Below are 16,056 nucleotides of genomic sequence, written 5' to 3' on the forward strand. Positions count from 1 at the left end.
CCCAGAGCACTCTGTGGGCACTGCCTGGCTCAGCACAGCAGTGAGGCCACAGGATAACCCAGCCAAAGGGCAGAACATTTACAGTAACTATCATTTTCTCTTCCTTGCAGAAGAATGCACAAGGGATCATCGACACTTTCTTGCCCCCTCCTCTTTCCCTCTGCAAAACAACCTTTTCTCCATAGCTTTTCTCCAGAAGCAACTACAACTGCAAACCCAGACAGATCTTACCCAAAAGTTTACGAGGAACAGCTCACAGACACCCTGAAAACTTCAGCATACTACCTAGAGTGCTGCAGGTTATTATTACTTTTTAAATCTTAGTATAGTTCTGGGTAAGGATTTAATTGGGCATTATATTTCAAAGCCAGGGAGTAGGATCTATGCAAAGCACTGGCTAGTTTTTGCATTAATTGACCATCAAATTCTTCCCCTTTGCATCTGCATTCTATTATTAGAGAATGTAAAGCAGTTTACAGGGCTTTTAACCTCTTCAAGCAAACACTCTGTGCAAGTTATGCTGCTGCAGGGACCATACTAGCTTTATAGACTTCGTTTCTAATCCAAGGAGAGGGAAAAAAATGGAGAAGAGACGGAGCAAAGGAATGATTTTTGATAGTAAATTCAGCTGGTGTAAATCAGCAGAGCTCCATTACAGTAAGCCAGCAAAACATCAGCCATTTGATCTGCAATGAGGTCCTCATTCCCATAAGACCAAAGTGGTACCAGACTGTGTGAGCACACAGTCACTGGGAGGAAAATCTGTTTTATCGAGGGACTCTGATGACTTCTGCGGCCACAAGCCTGTCCCCAGAGTTCCCACTGTGATGGCTGCCACACTGCAAGATGGAAGCCTACAAATTTCTAGTGTGCAAGGGAGATGCACAAAGAACACAAGATCAGTATGGCACACATGGTGTGCACACACACTACCTTCCCTTCTGAAACTTGCAATCCACTAACAGAGGGGCTTGACAGCTGCACACCTGATCAACTGCTGCCCTGGTTCCACCTTAGAGCACAGCAGAAAAGAGAACAGGTAGCTGTGTAGTCTCCTTAAGAAAAGTCATATGAAGGGAGAAGATAAAATCTATCCTTACCAGGCAGGAAAAGCACTGTTTGATCTCCCATCTCTGTGCAGCAGGATCAGAAGGAAAACTCACTCCGTTTGCTGCCTTTGTTTTCTTTGCACAACAGTTCCAGCACCCCACAGCAGGCAGGATTCCCATTTTGCAAATCCCTACCTTATTCCTTTCTTTCACAGTAACCCAGAATGTCACTAAGCTGAGACCAGGACAGTGATTATGAGCTTGCAAACAATGGTGTAAGAGCCAGTATAATTATCTTGTTCCTAAGCATTTGATAATGCTTCCAAGTATCTTGTATTAGTTACTTTCTAAGGTCCTGAACGTCTGGCTCTCAGGCACTACGGTTTTATTGCTACAGAATGAGCCAGGAACCATTCAAAAGCTTTAAAAGGTCTTTTTAAATACTCAGAATGAATTTACAGTGTTGGCTGCCTGGCAAACGCAACAGGCATTTCAAGTGGAAAGGAACAACCCTTTATTGCATCTGCTGTTGGCATTTAGGGCACTGTGATCGCTAGCAATTCCTCAGCTCTATTGCACAGCATCCTGCAGACTGCTGGCTGTGCAAAGCCAAGGGCAGCCACAGGCTGGGCTGGGAAGAAAAGGTTCAGGTGATAGTAAAGCCTGGTTTAAAACTGACTGGGAGATTTCATTGGAAGAATTCTGTAGAAAATGATCAAAAGCTCCAAATGTCACAGAAATGCCTTGGTTCCAATTACCACCCAGTGAACCATAAGCTGGGCTCCACCAGCAGCACTTTCCCAGCTCTGTCGGTCCAGAACGTGTCCCACCTGCCTTGCTGTGCCACCTCCTTGTAGGCTATGGGGATTCAAGCAGCCAAGCCTGCCTCTCTGGACATTCCAGAAATCAGGTTGGCTTTTTTTTGCCAGACAGCTCTGGGGTGGACTTCTGAATAGTGCTGAGATCCCTGAGCATCACTGCTGAGGACACAGAATCACAAAGGTTATAGAAGGCTTCTGAGAGCACCTAGTCCAACCACCCATCTACCACCAGTACTGCCCACTAACCATGTCCCTAACAGAACACTGACCCTTCCCTTAAATATCTCCAGGGACGATGACTCCACCACCATGGATCTGAAGATGTGGATGCTACAGGGAAGAGTTTCTCCAAATTCTTCTGCTCCATCTCTGCCAAGACAAAGCCTGTAAAGCCTTCGCTGTTCCCATGGTCCCACTGCTCTGCTCTGCGTCTGCCAGCATCTCTCCCCCCAAAACCTGCAGGGTCACACTGTCCCACCCCAGAACAGGTCTCTTCCCTGCACAACATCTTGGCCTTATCATTTCAAATGCAGAGAGTAGTGCAATTATATGGGGGTTCCTCCATTATCTTCTCCCCTCCCCCATAGGGACTCTTTTCCCTATGAAGAGATGTGGAGCAGGATCTGACCTGCAGCCCCCTTTTTAAGATCCAGCTCCTATTTCCCATTCTAGGAGTGTGTTTCCTGCCTTGGTAGGATACTGGTGCTTTGGGGCCTTTCTCTGCCCATTCTGGGCTCAAGAAGGTCCATGAAAATGGTATCTCACCTCCACTGGCTGGTAAAGGCTGCTTAGGAAAATATCAAGATATATATAAGAGCCAACTGCTGTGTCCTTCCCTGGCACAGCTTCCAGAAAACACAAGTTTCCTCGGGACACTAAAGGAAAGCAATTGGCAAAGAAAACAACAGCCAGGAAAACGTTTTCCAAAGACTGAACAGGATAATTTAAAGATGTTATTATTAATGATGGCAATCACAGTGCTAGGAAGCTCAGTGCTTTTTCATACAAGGCTGAGAAAGGAAAAGGAACAAAACTAAGTACCGTCTATGAGCAACATGGAGCTGTGGAAACCAAACAAGATGAGTCCCTGAACAACCAAGCCAAACCCTCCACTTGAGTGAGCCAGTGTGGGTCCTACAGAGTTCAGGCTGGAGAGAACCAATGCTACATCCCACTGATCAGGGCAGAGGATATTAAAGCAGAGCTTTCCAAAGACCTTTTGGGAAGTAAGCTCAAACTCGCTGCAATTAAATGAGCCAAGGAATTCTCCGGAGGCTGCAAGAATCCCTGTCTGCTCTCCGAGCCTCCTGAGAGCCACCAGAACTGCTGTCACCCATATCACAGCCCTACGTGCGCCTGTGCTCCTGCACACACTGTTGGACTTTTGCCTGGGATGTTTCCTGAGGATCGCGCCGGGGCCAGCAAGCCAACCGGTCATTAATTCTCAGGAAGCACCTACTGCCTCATTGGTAATTACTTAAATAAACTTCCCTTTCACGGTGCCTGAGCCAAGGCCTTTCTTTCCGACACGTCCCAATAAAGCTTTATTTAAGGTAAGATAACACGAGGGCTACGCACGAGGGCTGCACCTGACTAAACACTCAGCCACGGGCGATGGCCGGATGGCTCCGGCAGGATTTCATCACCTCGTGCTCCTCTCCCCACAGCCAGCTCAGCCCCATCGAGCTCACAGCGAGCAGGGAAACGGCCCGTGTATGATTTCCCCTTCTATATGCAGCATATATCCTTCATGCAAATCTGTCTCATAAATCACTGCATCCCAGGTGCACCGTGGAGTCATTTGCTAGGAAAATACTGTTCCAACCGAAGGACCCAACATACCGCAGTGGTCTTTATGAAGGGTAATATCCAGGATGGGGGTGACTTGGAGGCCTGCCAGGCTCCGAAAATGATTCATCCTGCCTGACCTTAAATCTTGGGTTCTGACTATTGCAGCCGTGTTTGCAGGCAGGAAGCGTCAATCATGGCGTGCTCATATCCCAGCCGTGGTGACAGAGCCCTGGGGCCACACGAGATCCTCCACCTGAGAACCTGGGGGTAACGAACAACTCCATATTAACCAAAACGAGGTCTCCGCAAACACCAACCCAACACGTCATGTAGAGCTTTGTACACCTTTTGCTTTCTGCGCCTTCACTAAAAGCTGCAGCCCACGCTTTTCTCACTTGCATGGCTTTGAGAAGATTGTATTGGTCTCAGAGATTCAGACTTTAGATCCCAGTCCCAATGCTCCAAGAATGTCTCAGATTTTAAGTGCACAGCTCTGTCCACTGATAGGGAATTCTACCCAGACAACTGCTTGCTACAGTTCCAAAAAAAGCCTGGGATCTCAAATTCTCAATTTTTCCCAGAGCATTCAGTATGTGCCCAAATAACTTATTTTTTATGTCAGCAATAAGATTTGCTAATCAGACCTTTGACTCTCTTCCATGCAGACCACTGAGATATTTTAAAGTAGCTCGTGAGCACAGGACTCATTTTTCAGAGGGCAGCTTTAAGTTACCAAAGGAAAGATCCATTTAAATGCAATGTCTAATAGCTTTGTTGTGGCAATAGGGGATATCAAAGAGTCAAGGGAGGAATATTGTACTCAGCTGAGAATATGGACGAGCAGTCAGACACAAAAGCCTTTCTACGGCTCTGACAAAGAAACAATAAACTTAAGCTCTTGTAGAGCTTAGCTTAAGCCAAAGGGATAGAAAAAGAAAAAAAAAAGAAATGCAGAATTAAGATGCCCAGTCTATTGATATTAAGTACAGTAATGAGGTGACATGCAATACCATAAAAATTATTAAAGCTCATAAGAAAAAATAAAATAGAAAGACACGCGGGTCAGGGATTTTCAGTAATATCCTACAAATGGACATTTTAGACTATTTAGCACCACAAGTCCCCAAGGCTTTATCCATATTCAGCACTGCCAGCACCAGCAGCAGACAGCAGGAGCTCAGCTCTCACTGTGCCTTGGCCCCAGAGCTGCCCTTGGGTGTTTTAACCCTGAGGACAGAGAGATGGTTGATCAGGATCGATCAGGAGCAGGGAGAAATGGCAACACAGGGCTGCTCAAATGCAAGCACCTACAACTCGATGTGCTAGCAAGCAGCTCTCCTGCATACCACAAAAGAGATGGGGTTGCCTCCTTCTCCCACGTAGCTCGTGGTTGGCATGTGGCACCAGACAGAATTTCCATTCTTCAGTGTTTTCACCACTGCACCTCTCAAACCCATGGACCGGTTGATGTCTACCATATATTCAAAGCCAGTGTAAACAAGCCCTGCTGCTCTGACAGCCCTTCTGTTGGGTCCAGGCAGACACACGAACGTCTGGCCCAGATGTCATGCAGGAGGGAGCAGATTTGCCCAAACACACACCAGGGACATTCAGCAAAATGCTTTGACCTCTGCCCTCCTAGAATGAAAACAGCCCCTCCAAACTACCAGAGAGGGGAAGAGAAAATTGTAAATGACTTTAAGTGGGATGGAAACCTCCGAGGTTGACGATCACAAGCTAATCTTCTTGTCACAGGAGCAGACTCACCAGGCAGAAGGGAATTCCTGCCTTTGACTGGCCTAATTAAAGGCATCGAACTCTGCACCCGCTATGGCTTGATGTGCCTTAATGCAATCTGACATTCGGCATACGCGAGGAACGCTGACACACACATACGGTTCTCATTGCTTGAAGGAGTTGGCATCCACAGTGTCCCAGCTGCAGTATGCTTCCCTTCCTATTCCTGCTGTGGGGTGGCAAAGGGGGGATATCTGTGCATCCAGCCCCGTCCAGCTCTCTCAACTCTGGGGGGCTAGACTTGATGCAACAAGGTCCCACATAGGGAGAGGACCCTGGTCCAACCCAGCAATGAAAGGTCATTCAGGGCTGGGATTCAGAGCTTTTCTCATGTGAATTGCAAGTGGGAGGCTCTGGCTGTCTCTCTCCTTTGCAGGGACAGGAACAACGTGTTGCTGTGCCTTTAGAGCACAGGATAGTTCCAAGCATGAAAGTACAGAAGACTGCAAAGATCTGATATCAGGATCTGTTGGAGCACATTCAGAGGAGAACCACAAAAACGCTCCCAGGGATGGAACACCTTCCCTACAAGGACAAGCTGAGAGCTGGGACTGTGCAGCCTGGAGAAGGGAAGGCTCCAGGGAGACCTGTGAATGGCCTTTCCATACCTACATATAGAGAGAAGGGGACAGACTCTTGGGCAGGGTCTGTTGTGCCAGGATAAGGGGAAATGGTTTCAGACTAAAAGAGGGAGATTTAGACTGGATATAAGGAAAAAGTTGCCCACAGAGGTGGTGGAAACCCTGTCCCTGGAGGCACTCAAGGTGAGGCTGGACAGGGTTCTGAGCACCTGATCAAGCTGTAGGTGTCCCTGTTCAGTGCAGAGGAGTTGGACCATATGGCTTTAAGAGTCTGTTCCAAATCAAACAATTCTATGATTCTACAGTTTAGGATACAAGATGAACTAACTGGGCATCTGCATGCAGTGATTTGCATCACAGACACTGTGTCCCTCACCTCCTGTTCCAGGTCTGGCCTCTGTATCAGGGGATACATCGCAATGCGTGACATGCTCCAGAACAGCTGGACCAGCCCTGAGAAGAAACCTCGCCTTAGGAATGGATGGGAAGGAGGCGCAGGAAGGCAGTTGGTGGCAGGTGGTCCTGTGCTACGGGAGCACCTGGCTCTGAAGATCCATGTTGAGACTCAGACCCTGAAAAACAATAAAGCTTCTCAACGGCACTGTAAGAAACTAACTTTCCTCTTCAGTTACTGCGTAAAAGATTAGAGTCCCGCAGTACTATTACTTGTGCTGCAAGAACAAATGTTGGTCTGCTAGGTCATACGGCAGCAGGCTGTGTGTTTACATCGGAAGGTCCCAAGTTCATTTCCAGTTAATGATCCGTAAGAGAGACTGCAACATTTCTCACAGGAAGACTGCTTGGAAGCTACAGATAGGCTGCTTGGACTGGAGTAGAAACAAAGCAGTGAAATACTTGTCATGAGTTATAAATCAGAAGCCAGCGATGCTCTACAGGAGCAATAAGGTTTGATGCATGCTTGTACCAAGAGCCAGTCAGTAAAAGCTCCTTCAGAGTGAAAAGAAATATAGAGATGGTGAATTCAGTGCGACTGAAATGCAGAACATGTTCAAATTCATATTTAATAAAGCAATTATTGTTTATTATTGAAGTATCAATTGATTATTAAAAACACATTTATTGAGGCTGGACCACAAGGTAACAGATATGTACCTCTGGCATAGTTGCGAAACCTCAGTAAATAGCGATTATTAGAAACACATTTATTGAGGCCTAACGATACCATAAGATGTGTATCAGTTACAGAGCTCTTAAAACCTGATCAGCGCGTTCTTAAGCCGTATTTACTGAGGGTTTATAGCAGCAGCAGAGCTACATGTCTTCATTTAGGGTTGCTAAGCCACACGGAATATCATCTTAATGCTCATTTGATACTTGATTAGGTCACATTTACAAGGAAAAGGCTACACCAACCAATGAGAATGAGGAAAAAAAGCAATCACTTTCCTGCTGCCAAAAACACAGATCTGAGCGACTATTTGACCTGTTGTCAAATCTTTTGCTAATCGCTGAGCACCAGATTGGCTGCAGCAAACGGACCATGGGTGAGCTGAGGATACGGCCGTGCAACGCTTCCATCCCAGTGCCTGGTGCTGAGCAGAGCAGGAGCCTTACAACCAGCCCTGAGCTCAAGCCTCCATCAGGTACTGATCAGCCTGCACTCAATAAACCTCTGTTCTCCCCAAGGAACTTCACTGGGTCCCTCTATTTCGGCACTGCCACTGAAAACGGACCGTCACTAAAACTGCACTGATGTTGAAATTAAACAGAGACTGAACACTGCCCAGAAGGAGGGAGCTAAGCAGCAGAGAGGACTGAAACTGGAGAGTGACCTGAGAAGGAAAATATCCACCAGTGACATGACCTGAAAGCACGCAGACAGCAAAGCCTTCCACTATCAGTGAGCATCGTGCCCAACCAGCACAGCTCCTAAAGATCTTGGGATACATCATCTGGGGCACTGGGAGGAAGGAAGACATTGCACTGATCTACAGCAGCTGGAGTGTGGCTCTGCCACTGCCAAGGTGAAGGAAGACACATGTCAGCTGGTGCTGCAGGAACATTCACCTTTGGAGCTACCTGCCCAGAAAGGTGGTGGATGCCCCTTCCTTAGAGATACTCAAGGTCAGGCTGGAGGGGGCTCTGAGCACCTGATGGAGCTGTAGCTGCCCCCTGTTCATCACAGGGGAGTTGGACTAGATGATTTTTCAGGGTCCCTTCAACTCAAACAATTCCGTGATTCTACTTTCTGCTTCCTGAGTATTTCCCAGAACTCACCAGGCAGATCCCCTCCAGCCATCCCTCACCTCCAGCCCCACAGTACCTGCAACCCATTCTGCCATCTCCATCCCATACACTCAGGGCACCCCTACAGCACAGCTACTGGGGACATCCCTGCACCAGCTGAGCCTTCCCCATGCCTTAGGATGAATGCATGAGATCAGCTCCAAAGGACACGGTGAGCCAAACAAAGAGGCAGGATGGAAACCACAGCGAAAGCAACAATTTTGCCCACATCACGCAGAACGGTTTAGGAAAAGCCCAGGGGAGAAGGGAAGTCTGCTCCTTTTCTTTCGCCATGCCTCAGACCTCCCTGCCTCCCCTGCAGAGGAGGAGGGGAGAACAGAGCAGAGATTACCAAAGAACTCCCCTAGCTCCAGTCTACACTGTTCAAATTTATATATTCCACTACAGGTGACATCATGATTGCTGGAGTCTGACAGGTGATGCTGTAAAATGCATGAAACCATAAAAATTTCAACAGCAGCAAGCTCTATTGCTGCTACATCTGACAGCACTTAGCTGCCCAGCTAACACAAATATTATAAAAGCACTCGGGAAAGAAATCCAACCTGCCTGACCTCAGTTTTGGACTAATAAACAGTACAGCATGACCAGATTTCACCCACATATAATAAACAGAGGGCTTTCAAAGAAACCAAAGCAGGGTGTTGGTAGGTGTAAAGAACTAAGGAAAGGGATGAGTTAAAAGTGGGCAGTTATTGCTGAATGCAGAGGGCTCAGTTCCCAGCCTGGGCTGCCCCTCTGTCTCTGCTAAGAGGACATGTCTTAGAACTGCTCAACCACAGCTGCAAAGATGGGTAATTCTCTAAAGTAATGCTCATTTCTTCTCTCTACTGAGAAATAATATGTAGTCTTGTATCAGAAAGTTGCACAGTAGATGAAATCCAAAGGAATTACTGCCCTTTATTTCACACACTCAGTGCTAACCATACAAGTGCAAAGATCTGCTTCTATTTCTTTCTGCCATGAGGTCCCTTTAGTCTCCCTGGGGCAGGAGAGCACCTTGCCTGATGGAAGGAAGGAGGATACCTGCAGGCAGCAGCCTCCCCACAACCACCAAGGTGAGACAGGCAGACACAGGCTCCAGCCAGGCAGGAGAAGCTGAAATGGTGCTCGCTTTCTCCAAGGGAACTGGTTTCCATGGGTCTCCTCAGGGTTCATCAAACAGACAAACAGGCAGAAGGAGCCTGTCACCTTCTGCACACTGTCCTCAGACGGGCAAACCCAAAGGTCTGTACACAGAATATGGGGAAGGGATGTTTTTTTGAGAGGTGTTATGGCAAACCAAACAGCATACAGCTTCGGAAGTATTTCCAACTGGCCACCCCAAAGGCTTTATGACTGGAGGTGGGGATCCCTGGAAACCAGTGCTGGGATGTTCCAGCTGTCCTCAGCCACCTCTCGGGTCCCATTTCCAACCCATCCCACAGCCAGGCACCAGCTGCTGCTACCCATGCACAGCACACCCCTGGCACTGTCCCAGCATCCAAAGCCACCAGCGACTGTGCCCAAAAAAGAAGTGGGCAACCTAACCTAGCAGATCCATCAGTGCCAAAGCACACCTGCAGGCTGATTCACAGTTAGATCACGGTGACAGGCAAGCAGCAGAAGTTGCTATAAATACCAACATAGCTCTATTAAGTCCCCCTTTATTCACACGACTGGAGAGCTCTCGTTGAGCTGCTTGCTTTCATGGATGCACACAGGAGAGGCATAAGCCGAGCAGCAGGCACCCACCCATAGGCTGGGGCTGCTCCCAGGCAGAACAAACAGCATCACAATCCCTTTGTTGCCCATACAGCTATTGCAACTGGCAACCTTGGTCAAACTCCTAAATATGGTTTTAATTATTAAAGCTAGGCGTATTTAAATGCCAATTTTCAACCAAGGATGGAACCGCGAAATTGAATACAGTATTTTTAATCACAGGTTTCAACAAGCACTTCAGCGGAAAGTGTATGATTATTTGTTCACAAAATCATTGCTGCTTTTCCACCACTACAGATTTCCTCTTTCTATTGAAGTTACTGTTAATAGATACGGCTGATTTTTGAAACAACTTTTGCAGTTCCTGGAAAAATACACATATTGAAAAAACCAAAAGGATGTCCACCGGACCGAGTTTAAATCTTTTTCACATAAATGGTTTCTTATTTTGCAATCAGATTTATCCGAATTAAGCTCAAACGATGGAAACGTGATGGATACAAGCAGTGATTAGAAGCACCCAACAAAGACCCATATTTGAGAGGACCTCCTCAGCGAGGAACATCACTGTAATAAGGGACAGCACAAACTGCAACCAGGTGGGACTTCACCTCTCCTGCTCCACTTCCTCTAAATCTCCAGCTACAAAAGCCCCCAGCCACACATTTGAGCCCCCCATGGAGCTGTGGGTGACCCCATCCATTGCAGGGGAGCTGGACTAGAAGGCCTTTAAGAGTCCCTTCCAACTCAATTGATTCTATGATTCTATTTTTACCAATAGAAGCAGACATTACAATAATTCCAGTGTGGTCTTTGCAGTCATCTTTATGCAGAGCAGAACGATATTCAGACACCTCATTTCAGCTAAAATAAAAGTGATGCCCATGGGAAGTTTCTATCTAATCACACCTTGGATCTCATCCCACATCTCCCTGCAAAACGCAGCAGAAAACGCCAACGGGACTTCCAGAGTGGCGTCAACTTCAATTCCTACTTGGGTAGCGTGATGGCTCAGCTCCTCTAATTAACATGAGGCCGTTATCAGGAAATGAGCTCTCCCTGCCTCACTCAGGAGAGCAGCTCTGCATCAAGAGCTCCCACCTCCCGCAGCTGTTCTTTTGCTGGATAATTTCCCCACCAAGACTCCAGACCAAAGGGAGCAGAAGCAGCTGCCCCAGCGGACGGAGCAGCACTAACAGAGCCCCAGTTAATTCCTATCGAGCCAGGAGATGGCACTCCACATCGTGCAGAGCAACGCTGGGCTCTGCAGCCCCCAGCACCTCCCTTCTGTGCCTGGAGAAGTTTCTTGCACCATCAGCACCTACACGAGCTGCAGGGCTGTCCAGGACCCCCAGAGCCACCCACCCACCCGTGTGTCACCACTGCAGCACCTGCAGCACTCCTCGGGCACCAGCTGGCTGCCAGCGGCTCTGCTCTGCAACCCAAGAGTCTCTTTACTGCAATTCCCCACTTTTTATGGAATAGGCAAAAAAACGTAATAATAACCGATCATAAAAAATCAAACTCGTTTACCTTTCAGGAGGCAGCTCAGCACAGACTATTACAGGGTAATTTGGTACATCATAAAGTTTCCTATTAGAAAAGAAAATAGGGCTGCTTGCATGGGCTGCCAATTGGAAATAAAATAGTAGTGGGGTCGTGATCATTAGCACTGCTTTTTCTGTTAGGTTTGCTTTCCATCAGGGTGGGAAGAGTAGGGAGATGGAGACTAGGTACAAGGAGATGAGATGGGTCTGGCAGAATGGAGAGCTGAACAGGAGGCTCTGAATTTAGATGGGATCTCTTCCTGCACCCACTGCATTTACAGCAGCGAGCACCACTGGTATGAGTGAGACAGGATGAGTTTAACCACTGTGCTATTCAGGATCAGCACTTTTTTCTTTCCTTCCCTTGCCCCTTCCCCTTTCCTTTTCCTTTCCATTTCCTTTCCTCTTTCCCATTTCCTTTCCCTTTCCTTTCTTTTTTTTTTTTGCAAAAAAAGTGAAATTGAGATTAAAAAAACAGGCCAGCTAAGACTACACTGGCCTCTCACTGTGACTGCTCACTGTCATGGACAAAGGCCCAAAGTGCTGCATTTGTGTGCACTTCCCAGCACATTCCCCTTTGCTGCAGGCAAACTCCGGCACTGATTCTGTGCCTCCCATGCCCAAATATTTCCCCAGTTCCTGGTTGTACTCAGGCAATGCAAAGCACCCAGCAAAACCCAGCCTCCTGCCAGCTGTATTACAGGGCACAAAGAAGTACCCTGGGTCCGTGGGGCACAGCAAAGCACGAAGTGTTGTGACTGAGGCCCCATAGGGAAGCAGAGGCAGAGGCAGGGAGGGCGCCTGGGCTCAGGATTGCACTCCAGGATCCGTGGCACCCACCCACTGACACCACAGAAGAAACCACTGCATGGAGATCCAGGGCTGTCAGCTTAGAGTTTAGGGCACAGAGGTCACAAAGGGCTTCACCACAACTACACTGCTCACACTGGGACACAGAAAAATGCCCCTCATGCCAACAATATCTATGGTCCAAAGCCTCAGCTTCCCACCACACCTGCTCCCCACTGCCTTTGCAAACCTCGTGAGATGACCACAGGAGCAAAGTGCCAGGGAAAGTCATGCAAAACCATTCATCTCATGGCCACCCTGGTCCCAAGCCAGGCTCTGATAGATCCACTCCCAGATACCAGCTGGGTGCAACGCTCACACGGGCTGATCTGTTGATGCTAAAGCCAGGAAGGTCAGCAGAGAGGTTGAGTACTGAGGTGAATGTTTGATTAAATGAGGTTGGTGAAGGGTTTGGAGGGATCTGTTGGAGATGGAAGTGAAAGCTTTATGGAGTGCTGGTGGGTGCTCCTGACAGCACTGGAAACGACAAGGATTTGGCATGGTTCTTCCCCTGCCATCTGACTTCCAGGCTCCAAAGGCACTGGGTGACTGATGAAACTCTGCTATGCAACATTTTTGGCTTTAGACTCCATTTTATCACAACGAGCCCTGAGCCTCGTTCCGTGCAAGGGGCTGTTCACATTTATTCTTAACATCCTCCTAAAAGACTTTCTGCCACCCCCACCCACTCAAACCCCGCAGATCTGATAGCCCCTAACTGAGTTACTAGCCAACAGGTACAACGTGATGCAACTTTCAGTCATAGTCATCTTTTATTACTAGGACTCATTCCTTAAACATTTTCTTTGACTTCTGTCCTTCTTCCATTTTGGCTTTTCCTATTAATTAAAAAGGCAAGTTTCAATAGCCCAAGATTGAATTATAGGGCTTGTTTAGAGCAGGAGGAATGATCAGAGCAAAGGGTAGAAGCTATATATGTAATATATACATATACTTACGATACAGAATTTTGCTTCCAGACGTTTGGAACAAATTAAATAGAGGATCAAATTAACTAGTGATTGAATTAAGTGGAAAGCATCTCATTACCTAAAAGGCGGAAACATGTGTCACTTTAAAACAGCTAAAAATAAAGCAAGAATGGGTCGAAATGAAAAGCAGGAACCTTGCAAATCTCAGCCAAATCTGGGCTCTGTTGAGCCCTCCAAATGTGAAGGCTGTAAATAAGGTGGGTTTTGCTGCATAGTGGGAACTGCTGGGAAATGATGAGCTTGGGAAACAGATGTTGCAAAAATGAACTGCTGCACATCGCATTTCATATGCTGGCAATCAAAGGAACATGTGCAGGGTGAAAGGGGTCTCATCTGCAGATCACAGCTTAGCAGGAAGGGTTTGGGATGCCCAGGACATCACCTTCCCCCACAGGGAGATACCCAGGGCTTCAGATCTGTTACACGGCTGAAAACAGAGTAACTGCTTATTCTGTCAAGTGGATTAACAGTTCACTGTCAGTCAATGTCTGCAATTTGCTCTTGCAACTCACCGCCCAGAGAGTTATTCAATCCGACTGAATTCCAAGTATTTCGCAGAGAGGACCAAGCCTGGTGATACATTTGCATCACTTTAACCCAAAATGAAGACATCTTGCGGCTGTCTTAATTCAGCACCTTTGTTCAAGGGCTCGCTCCTCTGGTTTCCTGACACTCAATTTCCCCTGAAACCAGAGAAAGACTCAGAGCCTTTTGTTTCATCACGAGAGAAGTGAGATCACTTCACGTGTTTCTCCCCTCCTGTGACACTGATGCTCATCTTCCTTCCTGCTCATCTGGACTTTGCCAATTCCAGCTACTTGCCTTCTCCTCCCGACACAACATTTCACTTAGCACTGCATCAGATGGAAACCGTACTGACCTGTCCCTGTGAGCACGAAATCCCTTTTTCACTCCACCTAACTCCAGTCCCAGACCCAGTATGAAGAACCAGGCTTCAGCCCTCTCCCATCTAACGCCGTATTTCTTCCTTTTGTTCCTGTTATATATCACATTGTGACAAATGCGAGTGGAAGTTTTCCAAGATAAATAACGTTATCTTTGCAGAACCCTACGGCACCCCATGGCAACTCATTATTTTTCAATTAAATTTACTGTTCATTGGCAGTTGCTCTGCTTTAATTTTCTGCCATTTGTTTACTGAAGAACGAAAGGCATAACACAAAGCCCTATAAAAGTCAGACTAAGTTAATTAAATGTGAAACTAGGAAAGCCTAACTTTGCCTCCAGAGCAGTTTTATCATAAGATCTCCTTAAAAATGTCGCTTTTTGCAGGGATTTATTTAGACATATGCAACCACTATTAATTAAACGTGCGGTCCCTTCGCAACTCCCTCCAAAAGACACTTAGCAGTATTTTGTAACCACTGACTGCAGAAACAAGAGTTTGCACGACTCACAAAGCCAGATGAGGAACATATTTCTCAGTCAGTCCCATATCTTCAGCCCCCTTCCTTACATGATTCTGAAGGAGCATATAGACAAGAAGGGGAACAGCTGTTTACGTGGGTGGGTAGTGATAGGACAAGGGGGATGGTTTTAAACTGAGACTGGGGAGGTTTAGGTTGGATATTAGGAGGAAGTTTTTCCCCCAGAGGGTGGTGAGGCACTGGAACAGGTTGCCCAAGGAGGCTGTGGATGCCCCATCCTTGCAGGCATTCAAGGCCAGGCTGGATGTGGCTCTGGGCAGCCTGGGCTGCTGGTTGGCGACCTGCACACAGCAGGGGGTTGGAACTGATGAGCATTGTGCTCCTTTTCAACCCAGGCCATTCTGTGATTCTATGATTCAGCCATGGTAAGTACCACTTCTGTTTGTAGCAGCAGCCTCTGCAATTTCCTTAGATAAGTCACCACACTTTAGATTGAAAGCTGGGCGCAATGTATTCATAAAATCATAGAATGGCTTGGGTTGGAAGGGACCTCAGAGATCACCTACTTCCTACCTCCCTGTGGCAGGCAGGGTTGCTGACTGCTAGATTTCCAAGCTATTAATTCAATTTGACAGGTCACAAGTAGATTTTCAGTGCTAAAAGATTCCAAGGTTGGAATTTGAAGCTATCTTCCTGAGGAGGAAAGGAAGAGCACAATCTTGTCAAACACACAAATTGGAAAGAACATGAATAATTAACAGATGATTACAACGTTGAAAGAAGTTGTCATTTAGGCACCCAAAAGCCAGTCTGAACAACACTGAAGTCAAGGCTTCAGTATTTTATTGGGACATACTGCATACTGATCACACCTCTGAAGTGCCCATGTTTGGTCCATACTCTTATTGAAGGAATTTGCGACCCTGACTGCATGGAAGGAAGGTTTCTCACAGTACCAAGAATCTGAAGACTTCCTGGACAGCTCAGGTGATGCCAGGTGCTGTCTGCTCTCATTTTGAGTGGATAAATGCAGGTGAAGGCTTGCAGGGCAGCATGGAGACACTAGACAGAGAATACCAAATGCATCAGTGTGTGCTTGATCTCCCTGCTACTGATCTCCTGGGAAGCAAAAAGCGGTGCTGAGATGGCAGCACCTTGAGGCAGGTGCAAGTGAAAGGCAGTGTGACGGCGTTGAGGTGAGCTTTACATCTTGGGCAAGGTGAGAGAAGCACAGTGTCAGCAGCTAATAAGTTTATAAAGGGGTTTCTT

General features: G+C 47.2%; 1 protein-coding gene across 8 annotated transcripts in view; it reads right to left on the reverse strand.

Moving 5' to 3' along the window:
* LOC104913764 (uncharacterized) overlaps positions 1-16,056 on the reverse strand; it is a 66,583-nt gene that overhangs the window by 23,109 nt on the left and 27,418 nt on the right. For 2 of the 8 annotated variants that reach the window (XR_014887406.1, XM_085239972.1), the window contains 2 exons: positions 6,416-6,611; positions 3,713-3,922 (listed from right to left, as the gene is read on the reverse strand). The exons of 4 other annotated variants lie outside the window; for them this stretch is intronic. Coding sequence is in view for 2 of the 4 variants with exons in the window: in XM_085239972.1 (XP_085096098.1) it covers positions 6,511-6,611 (101 nt within the window). In the remaining 2 variants the exon portion in view is untranslated. The remainder of the gene's footprint in view (positions 1-3,712; positions 3,923-6,415; positions 6,612-16,056) is intronic. 2 more of the 8 variants (XR_014887407.1, XM_085239973.1) reach the window with 1 other exon arrangement.

This window comes from Meleagris gallopavo, chromosome 20, assembly GCF_905368555.1.
Source record: "Meleagris gallopavo chromosome 20, MGAL_WU_HG_1.1, whole genome shotgun sequence".
Lineage (NCBI taxonomy): Eukaryota > Metazoa > Chordata > Aves > Galliformes > Phasianidae > Meleagris > Meleagris gallopavo.